Source organism: Acanthopagrus latus, chromosome 13 (genome assembly GCF_904848185.1).
Source record: "Acanthopagrus latus isolate v.2019 chromosome 13, fAcaLat1.1, whole genome shotgun sequence".
NCBI lineage: Eukaryota > Metazoa > Chordata > Actinopteri > Spariformes > Sparidae > Acanthopagrus > Acanthopagrus latus.
In genome coordinates this window covers 10,860,646-10,879,566 of record NC_051051.1, presented here as the reverse complement: position 1 = coordinate 10,879,566, position 18,921 = coordinate 10,860,646, and the positions used below count along the sequence as shown (strand labels likewise).

The following is an 18,921-nucleotide window of genomic DNA, read 5'->3' as shown; positions in this document are numbered from 1 at the left end:
TGATATAAGCAATGACCCTCCTAATGGTTCCTCTTCATCTCTCCCTTGCCTTCTTTTAGTGTTCAAAACGGCGGTCGTATTTGTCTTCAAGGACTCCTCCAAGCACAGGAAAAAGATTGTGAGTACTCTTTTTCTCGTTGTTTATGTGTTGAAGGGAGAGGCTGTGAATGTTTAATGTAAGACCACAAAGAAATGAGGCTTAATGTCTTTGATCAGGGGACAAAAGACTGAATTGAACTAGGGTAGTTACTTAACAGACTAACACTTTGTCACTTCTGTTTCCCCTGTACGGTGCAGTACAGTGGATGGTTGTGTCTGTTAACACAGCCCTTCTGTCACTGCGCTCTTGTGCTCTCTGCTGTCACACTGATGTATTGCAGCGGCTATGTGTCTGACATCCAACCTGTCCTTCTTCCTCAGGGTGCGTCTCACCGTGCATCTGTGAGCGACGACAAGGATCCTTTCCGTTTCCGGCACATGATCGCAACGGACTCTCTGCAAGTCCGCGCCCTTGCAAGTAGGTCTTTTTATTTTTTTTTTAAACCGCAACCAGTAAATTCAATCGTCATCTTGTATCACCATTACCCAAGGTATTATCAGCACTTCAAGGACTCTGTTGCCTTGCTGTTGGGGGTCAGTCGCAGCTTGAGGAATGGTCAATCTCAAATTCAGTTCACAGTAGACGAGAGATTAATAGAGGTCCCCAACTCACTGATTCGGTTTTCTTTTTTCTCAGGTTTCTAAAACCTTCACTGAAAAGCTGCAGCCTAATTGAAATAGATGACCTGCGTGATTGAAATCCATTTAAAAAAAATATTTTCATTATCTGGTCGTTAGTCGAACACATTTACTGGACAAGAATTTAAATGTTAGAGGTTTTTTGAAAGAGACAAGCACAGACCTCAAAATAGAGGTGTCAGTCAGCAAGATGTCTCTATAAAGTCTGTTCAGCGGGGAAACTTATGAAGGGAATTCTTGTGTGCGACAGATTACGTTTAATGCATACATTTATTTCATATTACTCTGTAAGAATGTGTGTTGAATCTGCAGCAAAAGTTAGTGTGATTAATGAAAGTAATTTATCCTCACAATTAGCAATTCAGCAGTGCCTGAATGAGATTTCTTCTCCTCTTTCCAGGAGATTCTCTCCTCACACGAGTGCACATATACCCAAATTCGATTTTTCTTGAAGAATAAATATTATTTTGCATTTTTATTTCCAGGTTCTAGCGAGGATCATTCAAATGCTATAAATCTCAGATGTTATTGCTGATACTCAATATCCTTCAAAGCCTCTGGAGTCCACTCCATGTTGCTGTTTTTTTTTTTCTTTCTCACACAGGAAATAAATGATAACCTTTTGTACATAAAACCGATGCAGACCTGTTAAAAGGTCTGCATGCAATCTTTCTCACACCCCATCTCTGTCTGAGGTGAACCTTAAATCACCCTCAAGCAATTCAGCTCAAGTGTTATCGTTTGTCTGCCTAATGGCCTGTTGTTAAGCGGAGAGAAATTGATGACCGAAATTACCAGAGTGGTTTTATAAATGTGGATGGCGTCTCTCCTCTCTCCCTCCTCTCAGACTCCGAGGGTACAGCAGTGTGTGAGATCGTCCACACGAGGTCTGAATCTGAAGGAAGACCGGAGAGAACCTTCCAGTTGTGCTGCAGGTACGATCAAAACATGTCAGTTGGAGATACGGCACTGAACAAAAGGCCGTTCTCTGGTGTATGATTTTCTAAGCTCTCGTGTTTTTGTCCAATCTGCAGCTCTCCAGACAGTAAGAAGGACTTCCTGAAAGCGGTCCACTCCATCCTCAGGGAGAAGCAGCGCCGCCAGCTTCTGAAGACGGAGTCCCTGCCACCTAACCAGCAGTACGTTCCATTTGGGGGCAAACGTCTTTGTGCTCTCAAAGGGGCACGGCCCGTCATGAACAGAGCAGGTGACTGGAGCTTCTAGTTCACAGAAACCTCAGTATGCCGTCAGCGCCAAAGAACCTAAATGCTGTGGTGCTTGCGATCCTCGCTGAGTCCTCCTGTTTTTCTTCTACTTTTTCTTGTTCTTCCTCTCACTCTTCTTCTTCTTCATCTTCTTTGTTGTCTTCTTCATCTAGTTCTCCTCCATTGTCTTCTTCCTCTTTCTTTCTCTCTCTTCTACAGTTACTTCTACTTCTTCATTAGCAATGGCAAACTACTTGTTTTTATTTCCAGTTCACAACCTCTTCTACTTCCTCTTCTGGCATGCATAATGTTTACATAACTACGCTTTGCATAACCTTGTTTATTCACTTCAAACGGGTCAAAGTTCCCTTGAAATTCCCTTGACAATTAGATGGAAACACAGCTAATGTTTTGAACATGACATTATCAAGCTGAAATATAATTTCCTTTTGTCTTTTTTTTTCCTGTCTGTTCAGCATCGGCTCCATCACGAACGTTAGCCCGCAGAAAGCTGGTGAGGAACCGCTTCACCATCGACACCGACCTGGTTTTCCACGGCAACAACAACAACAGCAACGACTCTGAGCCTTCGCAGCACTCCTCCTACCCGACCCTGTCCCAGCATGCTCTTCTCCAGTCCCACAAGCCACAGGGCGAGGACACGGACCGTTGGGTGGAAGAGCAGTTCGACCTGGGTTGCTACGAAGACCAGGGCGACGGCATCGGCGTGGGGCAGGTGAAGGAGACAGACATTCTGAGCGATGACGACGAGTACTGCAAGTCCGTCCGAGCCGCGTCGGCAGAACCGGCCGACCTCGACGGGAAGATGGAGGGACTCGACCTGCAGTGTGGGGGGATGAGGAGCTGCAACCTGAATGGACGAGTAGAGACCGGAAGTGCGATGCGGGAGGAGGGAGTCGATGGACTGAGGCACGGCGATGATTCCGGCTCTGTAGACTCCTTCACCTCCTGCGGCGTCTCTCTATCCCGCTGTGCGACCCCGACTATAAAGCTCGCCCCCTTGAAGCAGTGCGCCGTGGAGGGGGCCGCAAACAAGGACCACGATGTCATCTGGGTGCGGCGAGACGACTTTGCCAACGGGTGCAACAGCGACGTCTTCTGATTTGAGACGAGATGAAGGAAAAAAAAACGTGGGAGAGTTTGGGTACAAGCTTTAAATATGTAGAACCTGGAGGAGAAAAACGTGTATAAAAGGTGTTGAACCTCGGCCAGTCCTTCATGTATCACCGCACAACCCTCTTCTTCCCGCCTCACCTGCATCTCCTTTTTTCTGACAATCCTAGAGTACTTAAACACAGAGTGAGCTGGGAGAGGTAAAACGGACTCGGCCCACGAGATTCTCAACCCGAACTGCTTAAAGAGTAGAGGGTCCTCACTGTTACTGGACGTCACACACGCCTGTGGAGTTGTTGTATTTAAACGTGCGAACCAGACACCACTGCATGTCCACGCAAGCAAAACAAGCAAAGTGTGTGTGCATGTACACTGTAAGTGCAGATAACACACAGAAGCACAGACACTAGAGACTCTAGGCAGCTACTGTACCATGCACACATTGTACCGAAGCAACGTCATCACTTGAACTGTGACCTTGTGGCCAAAAATGTCTATTTTTCAACACAGGAATGTGGGTGTTCTATTTTTTTGACTCTGAAAAACTGTTTGTATTTTAACACTCAAGGGCTGTGTGTTACTGAACTTCTCTTCAGGGGCTTTTGGCTTAACGACTGCTGTGTAAAAGGGAAAAAAAAAAGAAGATGGCGAGATCCCGACTAGCTTTATTGTGCTTTTTATTGTTTGAGCCGCACATTGGTGTAAAGTCAGGAGTACAATAGAGTGCCGTTAAACCTCTTGTATGAAAATGTTTTAAAGCTCACTTTTGTCTCCTTGCATATCCTTTTTAAAAGATAGTTTGGACAACAGATAAGTCGACCTATTCTCTATTTAATTATTGCCTTTTTACTGTAATTTTTTTAATGTTTACACCACACACTCAGCTGCCCACTGTTACAAACCACCTTTTTGTGTGTTTGGTGCCGGAATCAAGCTTACGACGGAGTCAACGCTCGTGCCCTTCACATGAGTGTTGGTCTATGTGTTGCTCAAATGAAGTTAAGGTCATTAATATAATTGGACTGTTTCTCACCCCGTAAGACGTGCTGTCTTCATGCTTCATTTTTTCCCAGTACATGACATAATAATTCCCACAACAACAATCCTGTTTTACTTGAATATTCTTTGTTTTGAAACGGGGGATTCAACAGAGCCATGATTAGTGACTGTACTGTAACTCCAAGAGGAGCAGTCAATGCAGTTGACCTTTTTCGTCCTCTGACCGAGTCAAACATCTTCCTTTTGGGCCTTTTTTATGTCACATCAACGCAACCACAAAGACGGACTTCACATCCACATCAGTCCCTTCCGCAGTTCTTCCTCCGACCACCAGGCTGTGCTGTTTCACTTTATGTCATCACTACGGCACACTGATTGATGCACACATTAATGGATGTATTGAACATGCACTTAATACCCAACTGTGAGAGGGGGAGAGATCTGCAAGCGACTCTGATTCAGAGTGCCAGGAAGGTGGTGGGAGGGAAACACTTTGGATGTTCTTTGTTATTGTCTTTTTATTATGATGCTGGTTTCTTAGATTTTAGCTCACTGGGTGATTATTCCCAGTTAAAGGACGTTCAGACTGTGAGGTACAATCCCTTTTGGCCTTGGAAGGCAGATCCTGTGAGAAAACCCCTTCAACTCCTTCCTTTGTATTTTAACAAAAAAAAAACTGTGTTCGTACATAAAACTGTGGAGTATTATCATTTTTATGTTAAAATAAATTTTCTAAATTTAGTTTTGGCGTTAAAAGTGCTGTCTTTTTATTTTACTCATTTCACACATGTGATACTGAAGTCAAATGTCTGTGCTGCACAGGAAAGGAAAAAACAAACACAAATCTGAGAAACAGCATTTTCTCCCCCTGCATTTTCATTAACATCATAACCACCCCGCAGAGGTTACTGGAAGGATCACATGCAGTTGATCGAATAAAAGCGATTGATGCCGGACGGTTGTGCGGATTAAATTGCAGTCCTCAAATGTGTTATGTTGAACCGTGAAGGCACTCCAAGGGATTGAAGTTGGATGGAAAACTGAACAAGTACTCTGAGAGCACAGGCAGCTAAGACTTTAAAAAGGAAAACGAAGGCACAGTATGAAGTAAAAGACACCAGATTTAAAAGCACAAGTCAATTCTACATGAAGACACAAAGTTGACCAAGACAAAATGCCTTTGAAATCAGTTTATCAAACCAAAATGCACCAATACACTAATTCCAAGTGTTTTACAAATGTTCTGCACCAGTTCTATTTCTGCAGCTATAGCAGACACTCCCATGTATGGTATTTAACAGCCTCCTTATAATTCTGCTCTGTATTCATATCAGGCCAGTTTAGCGTGTTAGGACTGTTGCCCAAGGGCTCCGTCTGGAGAGGCTGAGATGGTCATTTTCGGAGCTAATTAAGTTTGTCTATAGGCTGTTTGTCAGTCGTCCAGGTTGACTTGGCAGATTTTTTTTTTTTTTTTTCAAATCACTTGGCTCCCAGCTGTGAGGGAGTTCACAAACACAGCGATAAACAAAAATGTCAATTCTGATGCAATGGGGATTTTGCTTGAGGAGAGTGAGGCTGGCACTGGGAATCCTCTTTTTAAATGTCACGATATCGAACAAGACCCGGGGTGAACAAAAAAGTTTAGAAATCCAGCCGTGCCTTATAAATCACCGTTTTACTCATGAATAATGACAAAAACAGCATGAAATATTATATTATGTATTATGACTTTTATTGTATTTTTTTTATGAAGGTGGGTGTTGGAGTGCATCAGGTGATTGTTCACATCGTCCCCATGTCCTGCAGCCACCTCATTTCAAGAGTGGTGGGACTGGATGGGAAGGCGTCCAGTGACCCGGTCAGATAAAGACTTTGCTGGTCTGCGGCGAGAGATAATCTGGCATCTGCCCCGTAACCTGAAGATTATATTCTTCTCTCATCTGGACCGGTGGAGGGAACTGCTGCCAATCCATCTGCGCCTTAATCCAAACCGAAGGGAGCCAAACTAACCAGAATTAGACCATGGGCACCTTCAGTATAAAAGCTGGCCTGTCACGTTTGCAGAACAACAAAAAATAAAGAAAGTAAGAAAAAAAAGGGGGAGCAATTGTTTTCCCCTTTATTGTGAGGAATTATTGGAGGATATTTATCATGAAAAACTGATTAAAATGACCATTACTCCCATCACAAAAAAAGGCATTATGAATCCCTGTGTGGAGTTTCATATATTAAATTCAAAATAGTGTGTGCAGCCTGAGCCTGTACGCCCTATGTGCCTCTATAGTCACAGACATCCTAACACATCTTTGGACAGCAGCACGAAACGAAAACACCCGATTTACCTCGACGAACAGGTTGCCGGAAGTTGAGTGAGTTGTTTTATTTTGAAAATCCGCACAGGGAAACGGGCTGCGTTCCGGCTCGCTTGACGCTGATCCGTGCGCCCTCACTCACTCCCCTCCAGCTCCTGCCGCCTCTGAAGCGCGCTGACTTGTGAGGAAAAAGTGGACCCGCGCACCGACCGCTGGCTGGCTTCTCTTCTCCCATCCGCGTTTTCGTCAAGAGGATGTGACTTGGACGGAATTCTTAAAACACTGAAGTTGGATGTATTTGACCGGCGGTCGTCGTTTGTTTCCTCTTATTTGGTGCGACGGGAGTGATGCCGAGTGGGGAAAGGTCGAATCGGGGATGAAACTTGGGTTGCGCGCTGGCACGGCACGTCGGGTGTCCGGGTTGCGCGGGTAGAGGCGGTTCCCCTCTGTCATGGTGTCAGCGTCCGCGGTGAGTTCGCCTGGAGCACCATGGAGGGAAGAAAGGGACTTTTCCTCTGTCTTCTCGTGGCGGCGCAGCTCTGCGTGAGCTCGACACAAGTCCTCAGAATCGGTAAGCGCAACAGCTGTTTACGCACGGCGCTGCAGAGTTCCGACCAAACGGCACACATGAGCGTCCCATTTTCATTTTGCCTCAGACTTTGATAGTTTTCTTTCTTTTCTTTTTTTATTTTTATTTTTATTTCAGCTCTGTGATGTTTTGCGCCTTTTTTTACTCCATGAAAGTGATGATGGGATTACTTCTCCCTTAATACCACCAAGGTTATATTAGTCAGTGAGGCTGTGTCAGAAAACACTGATTGCCTGCCATCAAAGGATAAAAACACACTCTGACAATTCACCCCTCTGCTGGTTCATTTAGTTTAGGAGATAAGGGTTGCCACCTGTCTGCCCTAATTGAGTCTATAAAAGCAAATTGCACTGAAAGCAAAGAATATAAAAAAAAAAAACAAATCAGAAATTGCTTTTAAATCATCAGAGTTCCAAATTGAACCTTCCCTCCTTTTTAGCGGTTCATTGAAACACTCCTCTTTGTTAATCCATCACTGCTTTCTGATAAAATTGAAAAGAAATAATAATAACTCTGAATCCAATGTAATCTTGTAAACTTTCCGTGCATGGTCTTTAAAAGAATCATCGAAATTTAGATTGGATTTCCTGCCACATCACAGAGGGGTACGTGTGCCCCCACTACACGCAAACAGCTGCGAGTAATAGATTATTGATTCCTCCAAGATTTCACCCCACATCAGAGAGTCTTTTTTTTTTTCATTCAAAGTATGTCCCCCAGCAGCTGATCTTCACACACGCATGCTGAGACCTATCCATCACTGAGGCGGACGAGTTGCAGCCAGCGAGGGCGATGCAATCATCCTCGGCCTGAGCTGTAGCAGGTCGTGTAGTGGAGTTAAGTGCGGGGAGAGGACTTCGCCTGCTTGAGAAGAGTGAGATCGCTGGTGGTGGTGGTGGAGCGCTGTGTGTGTGGGCTGTGTTCATTATCAAAGCGCCTCACTTTCAGGCTTTGAATCGGACCACAGTCAGATCGTAATATGTGGATCTAATTGGCTGAATGCTTTGGGGGCTGCAAGGGGAATTAGCTCAACTGGTAGAGCACTCGCTTAGCATGTGAGAGGTAGCGCGATCGATGCCTGCATTCTCCAGATGACTTTAGTTTCCTCTCTTCTAACACAGGGGCGACTGTAGCTCAGCGGGTAGATGGTTCAAATCCTAACTCTGGTGCTCTGTGCTGAGCTGCATGTTCAAGTGTCCTTGAGCAAGATACTGAACCCCAAATTGCTCCTGATGTGCAGTTGGAACCTTGCATGGTGGCCTCTGCCATCAGTGAGGGCCCTGCGATGAGCTGGCGACTTGTCCAGGGAGTATCCTGCCCTTGCCCAGAGACAGCTGGGATTGGATCCAGCAAAGACCCCTGTGACCCCACAAAAGGGACAAAGCCGTTACAGGCAATGGATGAATGGGCATTGAGGTTTGAGGTCACTGCCACCTGTTTTTAACTTGGAGAGATCTAAAGAGGTTAACATACTTACAGGGCTGCTCCAGACACTTTATGTTTCTTTATGTTTCTGTGCTTGCGATCTGGTTAGGTTAACGAAAAGACCGGTTTTGCCCCTGAGTACTCATCAGAATTACCCAGTTTTTATGCCACAGGTGGCGACTGAGCTGCTTATACACAACAGCCAAACATAATTATAAAAGGTTTGATTGTTTTGGTGTTTTCAACGACAGAATAGGGTGCGTTTATACCCTCAGCCTGTTTAAAGACATTCAAATTTGCTGTCTTTTAGTAGCTATTAATTCTCCCTTATGGAAACTACCAATATGCAGACGATCTGCTGGTTTTTCGATGTCTCCTACTTCACTCAAAAGTCCATTTGTTCCATACTTAGTTAGATATTGTACCGTCATCAGCCTCAAAACATCTTAAAGGAGCGATTTTTAGGCTATAGGCAAAAAAAGAGATGAACTAACAGTGTTGTCTTGTGTTGCTAACCAGCTAGCCGAGGCTGCAGTTGTGGGCAGACTCTCGTCAGGTAATAGGGCCACCTAGCGCCACAGCTAACTTGCCAATGGCAGCTAGTTGCTACACCCAAATATAACTACAGCAAAGGATGTACTGAGCAGCGTGAAACGTTGTGTTGCCATCGATAGTTTTTTGATTTGATTTCTGGCTGTTTCTTACAAATGACACCAGATTTCAGAATTTAAGAGGAGCAGATACACACGGAAACAGTCTTCTACTGCCGACCTCTGCACGCGCATCATTCTGCACACTGAAATTCAATCATTTGAGTAAAGTAACTGTAGATTAAACCCATTTTTGATTGGAGGGCGACTTTAACGACCTTGCTAAAAGGACACAGAAGTTATGACGATGGATCTGTGGGAGTGAGACGTGTTAAATCAGTTTCTTGTCACTGATCAGCAGACATGCTGTATTCACCAGCATTGATTACATCTAATAAGCTATAATCCTCCATGTCTTTGTCATACTTTGTTTTTTTTCTCAAACAGAACATTAGAGGGCTTCTGTTAGGCTGTATGATGCTTTGGTGTTAGATCTTTTTTAGCACTGGCAGCATTTGGTCATTTCAGCCTGTGAAGTCCACATTTGCACATGCACATGCAGGGGGTGTCTGATCCAGAGTTTAGCTCTGGGTCACACATTAATATTCAGGACCATTCAGGACCAATAAGTTCAGGCCTCGGCTCCAGACACCCTTGAACAACGCGAGCCCCGTCGAAATTCACACAGGATTTATACACACAGACGCGCTATCTGCGTCTGTGAACTGCAAAGTTTGGCTCGAAGTGTCCTCCCCCGTTAAATGGAGTTGCTCGAGTTAAGTCTGAGCCTTGTCCTGCATTCATTAAAAGGCTACCTGCTTAATTTTATCCATTCATTAGTTGCTTTCGCCCCAACAAATGGCCATTAAAAAAACGAATGAATCCCTCTCCGCGGCCAAATTGCAGGAGTTTTTGAAAGTTGGCCCTTACTTCTGTAGAAGATATATACACGCGGATAAACTGTGGAATTGGCTGCCTCAGGAGCTGGATCGTTTATCACGCTGGCAGAGACCCAAGGTTTGGTTTGCGAGGAGGGAGATGGAGCTGTAGTTCGTCGCGTGGTATGTGTTGTCGTTCACTTGTCTGTATTGATCCTGCGGTCTCATGAGTCTCTTTTTTTCTTGTGATGTGCAGATTGATTTCAGGCTGGTGAGTGAAACAGTTGTCATTCGCAGACGCCCTTTTTCTCCGTCTGATCTAGTGGCACCTGTGTCTTGTCTGACTTGTGAGCACAAAACCTGAGAGAGAGATTGAACCTGAAAGGAAGCTGTGTGTTTTTTTGTTTTTTTTTGTCAGCTTTAACACATACCGCTGTCATGGTAACCGGTTCTAAAACCTGCAAATTACAGGTAATAACTCCTTTTTTTGGCTCTCATTTGAGTGCTGATGTAAAAAAAAAAAAGAAAAGAAAAGAAAAGAAAGAAAGAAAAATGGGTGTCATGTTCTTAAATATTAAAGGATAAGTTCACCCAAAAATCAAAACTCAGTCATTATCTACTCGGCCTGATGCTAATGTTAACAACCAGGAAAAAAAAAACATAAATATGCAGCTCTCTGGCTGCTCTGAGATCCCGGCTGATTTGAAAAAATACGCTATTTCCACTCTTTTTAAAGCTGAAATCTTCACTGTAGCTGCTAAGCTAAGAGTGTTAGCTGAGGTGGGGGCACAAGCTCAACGGGAAAGTGTACATCATTTAGTTTTAAATCACTTTGAGATCTCAAGGGGCTTATGAATACTTTTAATGTTTAAAACAAGAATTCTGTGTCGCTGTCTTGTCGCGAAGCTCCAGAAATGTTATGTGGACGACGAATTTTCTGTTTTGGCGTATAATAACTTGACGTGACTCTGTCAAAATGCCAGGTTTAGACTTCTACCGTATTTTTTCTAAAGCCTTGTGTGTTCTCGATTTTGTATAAAACCCTCTTTCGGTCTGTTTCGTTATTTTTGTCCCTGTTTCCCTTTTTTCTCTCTCCTCTGGCGTTCCTGATTGCACATTTACCTTGTTTGCCATTTGTGCAGCTCCCTTGATTTGTTGTCAGGGAACAAAATGTTTCCCCACGTTGTTTTTTTTCAACCGCAGTGCCGTGAAATGTCATTCAGTTTGACACCTGAGACCCACATTTATTTATTTATTTTTTTAGTTTCTTTTATTTGAACCCTCCCGGATGCATTTCCTCCTGCCTGCGGCTCCGTCGCCTCTCCAAAGTGCACGTCGAGCCGTTTTCAGAGAGAGACGCAGATGGTAGTAGTTTCCCCACTGTCAACGAAAAAAGGAGAACATCTCTTCAAATGTCCAGCTCAGTGATCGCTCAGAGCTGTTAGGAAGATTTGCCCTGTCACAGGTACTGAGTGGCGGTTTGTGTGGCCCTCCACTGAAATAGAAGGTGGATCGCGATGTCTTTTTTTCTACCGTTTGGAATTCACAGAGTCCAATATGAAAAAAACTTTCCTCCTCTTGTATAAAGTATGAAATTAAGTGGAACATGCTGATACATTAAGCCTGATTGCTTTAACGATGAAAAAGGCAACGTGCGACACAGCATAATTAAGCCTCCCTCGATATTTTACATGTGCACACACACCTGAATGCAAATGGCAGGTTAGCCAACACCTGCTCTGCCACTCACAAACCATTTGTTTGAAAAAGGACAAATACCATAAAGCATAGTCAGATAACGCAGATCTCGCGCAGACATTAATCACCGCTGACGCAAAAGGAAAGACTTGTTTACGCCCGTCCTCAGTTGACCGTAATGAGCTGCCCTTGTGTTTTTAAAGCAGCTTGAGTGTGCTTATATTTTATGCAGATGGAATCTACCTGCAAAACCCCAGCCGCATGTTAAAAGGCATTTACGGAGTCCCGCGGGGTCGCCTGGAACTTTTAACGCTCATCCGCGCTGTCTCGTAGGTCAGACTGATGTGTGTTCCCGAAGGCAAATTATTCCTCATTATTTCGGAGCTGAATGGATGCTTTTAGAGCTCCGATTGTGCGTCAATTCATTTACGAGGAAGGATAAAAAAAAAAACAAAAAAGAAAAAAAAAAAACACATTTTTTTTATGACTGCCGCAGTCACAATGGAGCGTAGGGTTCAAGGTGTTGTGGCGGGTGACGAGCGTAAGTCGTAATTGTTTGTAATTGAACAGCTAGTGACTGATGGGTGGTGTGAGATTCTACTGCGCGTGCACTCACACACACACACACGCACACGCGCACACACACAGTAGTCCTCTTTATCCACTGGCGTGTCGGTGAAGAGACTGATCCGGTTTTTTGCGTGACAGGTTGGCACAAAGCTCAGATTCTCGTTCTTCAGCGTCTTGTTTTATGTTTTTGTCCTCCCACCACAGCAGGCGGATAAATCGCCTCACATTCCATCTGCCGCACTGTAACACATAATTCACATTTTTATGGCCCAGTTTTCCCGCCAGTTCCAGCTATGTACCTGGTGATCACCTTAATTGCAGAGGAAAACGACAGTTTCATGTTAATGGCGTAATGGTTCAAATTGCCAATTGGCTGCTGTTGCCTTTACAGTGATTTCATCTGTAACTGGGCTGTCTTCATGAGCATTCGTGTTTCGTGTCATGTGCTGAAGTGTGCAGTGGTGTCAGGAGGCCTCAAAAGACCCCCCCACCCCCCCACCCCTGCATGTTTGTAGTTTTTTAGGAGTCTTTGCACTGGAACTCTTTTCATTTCTGTGTTACACTTCTGAGACATCATTTCAGAGTGAGCGTGAAACTTGCTTTAAAACAAAAAAAAAAAAAAGTAGAACCTGGTGAAGGCGTCGGCACTATTTTGATAGCAGAAGAGACAGGACGCACAAGTGAACAAACAGACCAAAATGGTTTTATATGGATTCAGTTCGAGGGGAGCAAAAAAGTTGCCCTCTCATGCCAAATCAACTTGAGAAATGTAACTGCAAGACTGACAGTAATCCGTCCATCGATTCTTTTTTTTTTTTTTTGCTTTGGCCGTCCGTCTTGAATGATGTGAACTGACTCGTCCGTTCGAATCTCCGCAAGAGGCTCTTAAAGCCTTTTCATTGCCTGCCCTTTCACACTGCAGGAGCAATTACGCCATACTTCCATTTCATCTTGCCTCCGAGTCCACGCTTTCACATCTTCCACGCCCGGATGACAGAATGTTGATGAGGAGTTTCGGGGCAATTTCAGAAGTCTGTCCGAACGGCATTGTTTTCTTGAAAGCCTGCTGACAGCTGGTCCGTGCAGCGAGTTGTGCAGGGCCTGTGGTCCCCGTATGGTTTAAGTCCAGAGCAGCCCGAATCTGTATGACTTTCTCCCACTTTGATTTAAAAGAAAAAAAAAAAGGTGTCTGGAATAATACTTAACGTCTTGGAGGCAAATTCTGATTGTTCATCTTCGAGCACTTAACATTCATCTTCATTTGCATGCTTCCGTGGGAATTCCAAATTAATTCCTCCGCTCGTTGAATATTAAAGCCGGAGGCACTGAAATTACGAATATTAGCTTTTATCGTGGACGTAATGTATTTATTGGCTTTGTTTATGACGGGGAGATTTGATTTGCATAAATCGAACTGCTGGAATTGACCCTCATTAAGTCAGGCCGTTTGCTGGTAATTGTAGATCGCACAAAATGTTTCGCACCGCCTCGTTCGACGAGTTTATGCGAATGCTGTCGACCTCGTCTGGGTTTCCGGAGACTCCCACACCTCTTTTTCGAGCATCCTGTCCGTGCCTGGCTTATGTGAATGGGATGCAGACCGAGTTTTATCTGCTGCTGAGGGCTTTTAGTTCATTTCTCACTCTGTCCTAGTGTTCAGTCCTGTCCTTATCCTGGGTTGTCAATTAAGATATCAGGTGTTCACACCAGCTGGTCGCATCCATCCACTATAACACAGCCTACCTCCACTCCCCCCTCCTCCTGCCTTCACCACACGACTTCGCGGATTCAGCTTCATCATTCCATCAGTCTGTTGGTCACAGCAGAGTCAACAGCCACCACCACCTCCACCTCCACTGTCTGGACTCCACAGGGGGATTTATCTCGCTGCTGCTCAGGGCAGACGGCCCTTAATCACAAAATCTCCTCTGTAGAGTCTGACTTTCTGCCAAGATTTGTATTATCACGTATCATCTGCTGCAATAAGCATTATCTTTACTGCGCTGACCAGTCTGGAATAATATGGTAACAAATTCTAACCCCTTTACAAAGCGGTTATGAGTTTCCTACGCCCATCGTTAACAATTAACACTTCTTTTTGGTAACTCTTGGGTTAACAGCTAGTGAAAAATCCCCTCGATTGATTAGGCACACTGTTTAGAACTAGTACCATGTAGACATGATGGCGTGGACAAAAGTAAGAAAACAGAGTATCGCTTTATAGCTGCATTCACATGAAAAGGGTATGCAAAGTAAAACCAAAAGAGGTTCTTGTTATCAGCTTATACTCACGTCATCTGTCCACAGGGCTGTTTGTAACTGGGATTTTGAGCGAAAAAAGATTTTGTTTTTTTCTGAGATGGACTATACTTATCACAATTTCTAATCCTTCGCAATTAATCGGGGTGATTTTGTAGGTTTCAGTGCATTTTATGAAATGACCCAAGGAGGCCCTGCATTGCTTAATAAACTGATCAAAGAGGGATTATGATTGGTGAGTTTGCTGCGTCTCTAAAGCCAGCGTTCCACTCTCAAGCAGCAAACTCCCGTGTATCCAAGAACCCTGGATTTGAAGGGAAAGTTGGTGCATGATGTATTCAAATTGCCCTATAGTAAAAAAGAATTTCAATATCGATATATCAGCCGATTTTCTTACATACACAGAATACGTAAAGACACCAAAACCTGCAAAAAAGACATGGACCTCATGGAGGGCAGGATGTTGCACGGTTTTAACAGTGAACTTCAATGTCCAAAAAAAAGACAGGAGCACTGAAAACATTTGAATTGTCATAATGTTAACCTTCCTAATAATCACATCGGCTTATACTGGACAACGTGTGTGCCAGTACCAACAGATATGCGGTACTGCCAATACCCTCTACTTGGACTATTGCTCATGTGCACATTGCAAGTGCTGATGCTGAAACAGCACACTGCGCAGACCTATTACAGAGGCCTTGATGTTACGTTATTTCCTGTGTTAGTATCTTTTTTTGCATTTAATTAAATATAAGCAAATTCACCAACGCTAGTAGTTGCAGAGTGTGTGCAGTGTTCAAAGATAAACGTGTTTGATTTGAATCACAAGGTCAATTGATGGGGAGACACAGTAAATGGCACGTCATCACTGACAAATCTGACAGCCAAATCAAGTGTTTTGCTTCATCGAGTTTGTGTGGCATTTTGAAAGGCCCTCTTTTAATGTTAACCAAAGGTGGCAGAATTTACGACCCCTCACAGGAGCACTGAATCACTCCGTTATCACAGAGACAGCCGCGGCGACAGTGTTTGTTCACATTAGCGCTGACAGGCGGTCTCTTTGTCTTCTTTATTTTTCCATCCAGGTGGTATTTTCGAGACCCGGGAGAGTGAGTTAGTGAGCATGGACGAGCTGGCGTTCAAGTTCGCTGTCAATAACATAAACCGCAACAAGACCCTGATGCCCAACACCACTCTCACCTACGACATTCAGAGGATCAACCTGTTCGATGGCTTCGAAGCTTCGAGACGAGGTGGGGAAATTATTATTATTATTATTATTATAGCTATGCTAAGGCCAGAACAACATAATCACCTACATTATTCATGTGTCCTTTATGGGTAGATAACTGCTCTGAAAAAGTTAATGGCCCAGAGTACAGGAACGAGGGGGATTTAAGGGCGGGAATGGAATATAACAGGGAGAGAAATGGAATTTAAGATTCATGACTATGTTTTCATTAGTAGAATACAGATAATACATCTCCCAGCCATGCTCAGTGATGACAACATAATGTTAATCACCTGAATCCTTCATGTGTGTCTTCTGGATATAAAACTTTCAAAAAGTTAATGGTCCATTGTTTCGGATTGAGGGGGATTTAAGGGGCAGCAATGGAATATGACATTGAGAGAACTTGGACATAATGTTCATAGTTATGTTTTCATTAGTGGAATTTAATGATATATACATTTCCTAGCTTGTTAAGTCAGCTAAGGTCAAATCATTTCTGTGTACTTTGTGTACAGGCAAGCGCTCTGTAAAAGTTAAGCAGCTGTAATTTTAAGGCGATACTTGGGATAGACAGTCTATTTTATCATTTTCTCATATCTAACAGAGTGGGACAACTTTATTCCTGCAAGTTTAAGGTCTCCAACCTATATTTGGTATGCTAGTTCGCGTATCTAATTGACTAGCATAGGCTAGTGTGATTACTGATTAGCCTAAAGGGGATAAATATCATCTATCAAAGGTAAGGAAACACGATTTTAAGATATCCAAATATGATAGTATTTATTCATTTAATTCCATAAATGTCACATTCAATACTTACCAATGCAACAGGTGTATTTAGTAGTGACTGCTGCTCACATGAATTGTCTGGAGCTTGACTAGCTAACGTCGCTAATGTGCTATCTTCGAGTGACGTTAGCTAGCGTTAGCAGTAGGCTAAAAGTGATCACAATCAACCCATGTTTGTCTCGTAAGACAGACAGATAGTTCAGCTGTCCACGACTAAACTGTCCCTGCTGTTTTAAATGGTGTATACGTTGGCATATGTTTTTCTTATGTTAGAGTAGAAATATCACGGTCTAAAAAGTAAATAGTCGCCAATGTGTTAGGCTAAAAGTTCAAAATGTTACTGAAGTAAAAGGACAGAAGTATTGTCAGTGAGAGAATTTTCTGTTTTATTACCAGCATATACATTTTAATATTGTTGTAGTCAATGTCAGTGCGTGGCCAGTTTTTGTACTTTATATAGCTTACCACCCGGCAGGTCAGTATTGTAGTAGCTATTGCACTGTATCATAAAAGCGTATGCTATGTTTTTAATGTTATATGTAACTTGTAGCGTTAAGTATCAGGTGAATGGAATGAAAAAAGTACAGTGGTTCCCTCTGAAGTGTAGTGGTGAAAAAATGTAAAACAGCACAGAACGGAAATACATATATATTCTACAGGTACCTCAAAATTAAACTTAAGTGCAGCCCTTTGAGTTGCCGATAAGATGTCCGTTCAAGTCAGTCAAAGCTGTATCGCTCTTTGCCACCAGTCTGTGACCAGCTGGCTCTCGGGGTGGTTGCCGTGTTCGGTCCTTCGCACAGCTCCTCGGTCAGTGCTGTCCAGTCCATCTGCAACGCCCTGGAGGTCCCTCACATACAGACCCGCTGGAAACACCCGTCGGTGGACAACAAGGACACCTTCTTCATCAACTTGTTCCCTGAGTACACCGCCATTGCCAGGGCCATCCTGGACGTGGTGACTTTCTTCAAATGGAGGAAGCTGACGGTGGTCTACGAGGACAGCACGGGTAGGGCCGAGCTGTTCTTTTAAAATTGGTCAGATTGCCGTTGTGACTTCCAAAACTGTTCAAACAAAACTGATTGTTTAAAACAGACAATGGAAGGTAAACCCGGCAGGATTTAGTCAGCCTTTTTTGTGTTGTAATTAAAACAGATTTGCTGAATAAAAGTGGAATCAAACTGAGTTAAAGCAGAACATTCTTTTAAGGAAGAATAAGTCCTCCTCTTGTGAGTATGATGATCAAACAGACAGACAGAGGGGCTTATTTGACTGGAGCTACAACAGAACAATTCAGGACAGAAATGGATCATTTAATAACTATGATATACTGTAGAGATACAGACCAGGAATGCACAGTATCAGTTTAATCACTGTACTACCATCAAAAATCCCAGATTATCTGTTGGATTTGGATTTCAGCATTTTATTTTTTTTGCAATTTTTTCTGCAATAATAATTTACTGTAGATGGCATTTTGCTCATGATGTTATTCTCCTCTGCATCATTTGATGTCAGCCGTAACAGTTGCATGACATTTAAAAGTGAAGAACTGAGAAGCGGAAGAGGTCAAGAAGTACCGCCTTGTGTTTTCTGGACCTTACAACGTATTCATATGTCAGGGTTATAATTACTCACAAGATGCGATCCCACTGCCTGCGATAGTCACCTTTCTCGTGTCGGCCAGTGAACCCAATCTGTGACAGGGCACGAGTGCCTCGCATTCGAACAGCTGCCAGTGTTCCCTGCCCTCTGACTTTGAGCCAAACCACAACGCTGACGGCCAGAAAATCAAGCCGAGTCCCATGTAGAGGCGACCCAGAGAATATGAAATGCTGCTGCCGAAATGTCATAGTTTATAGATTTTTTCAAGCCTTTTTTAATTCGATCAGATTTTTATTTTCCCGAAATGTCACGCGGAGACACAATTTTTTTTTCGTGTGCACAAACGTACAGGAAAGCAGGAATGTAGGGTGATATGTACAGACTGTAGAAAATGGGTGTGTGTTTGGCTGACTTTGAGGTGACCAAAGACAAAGAAGGAAACTCTGACAGGAAGGTCTATGAATTTAAGCAAGAAGTTGGCCGGTTGGATGATGCAGTAACTGATCTCTCAGTTGCGGTCCACGTTCCTCTGACCCTGTCCTGTGTCCTTCTTGCAGAAAAGTAGGGGCAAAACAAACAAACAAAAAACATTTAATTTTCATTTTTTTAGGTCTGATGCGGATGCAGGAGTTGATCAAGGCTCCAGCAAAGTTCAACCTGAAGATCAAGATCCGCCAGTTGACCCCGGGCAACCAAGATGCCCGACCGCTGCTTAAAGAACTGAAGAAAGACAAGGAATTTTTTATTCTCTTTGACTGCTCCTATCGCATGGCCGCGGAGCTCCTTAAGCAGGTTTGTTCAGGGACTGAAGTGGCTTTTAATTAGTTGGTTCTGCTGATTTTACAGCACATTTACGAGTCCTTTGGTGGGCACAACCTTTGATGGCTCTTTTC

General features: G+C 43.6%; 2 protein-coding genes across 12 annotated transcripts in view; both read left to right on the top strand.

Moving 5' to 3' along the window:
- Nucleotides 1-4,817, top strand: part of LOC119031161 (T-lymphoma invasion and metastasis-inducing protein 1-like) — an 82,179-nt gene extending 77,362 nt beyond the window's left edge. For all 7 annotated transcript variants that reach the window (XM_037119422.1, XM_037119423.1, XM_037119421.1 and 4 more), the window contains 5 exons: nt 60-118; nt 421-517; nt 1,586-1,673; nt 1,773-1,945; nt 2,420-4,817. In XM_037119422.1, coding sequence (XP_036975317.1) covers nt 60-118; nt 421-517; nt 1,586-1,673; nt 1,773-1,945; nt 2,420-3,066 — 1,064 coding nt within the window. In that variant the 3' untranslated portion in view covers nt 3,067-4,817. The remainder of the gene's footprint in view (nt 1-59; nt 119-420; nt 518-1,585; nt 1,674-1,772; nt 1,946-2,419) is intronic.
- Nucleotides 4,818-6,566: 1,749 nt separating this feature from the next.
- The window catches only part of grik1a (glutamate receptor, ionotropic, kainate 1a), a 42,878-nt gene continuing 30,523 nt past the window's right edge, over nt 6,567-18,921 (top strand). For 3 of the 5 annotated variants that reach the window (XM_037120496.1, XM_037120495.1, XM_037120492.1), the window contains exons 1-4: nt 6,567-6,959; nt 15,486-15,653; nt 17,175-17,432; nt 18,639-18,820. In XM_037120496.1, the coding sequence (XP_036976391.1) occupies nt 6,878-6,959; nt 15,486-15,653; nt 17,175-17,432; nt 18,639-18,820 (690 nt within the window). In that variant the 5' untranslated portion in view covers nt 6,567-6,877. Of the gene's footprint in view, nt 6,960-14,610; nt 14,633-15,079; nt 15,121-15,485; nt 15,654-17,174; nt 17,433-18,638; nt 18,821-18,921 lie in introns of those variants that run through there. The other 2 variants (XM_037120494.1, XM_037120493.1) reach the window with 2 other exon arrangements.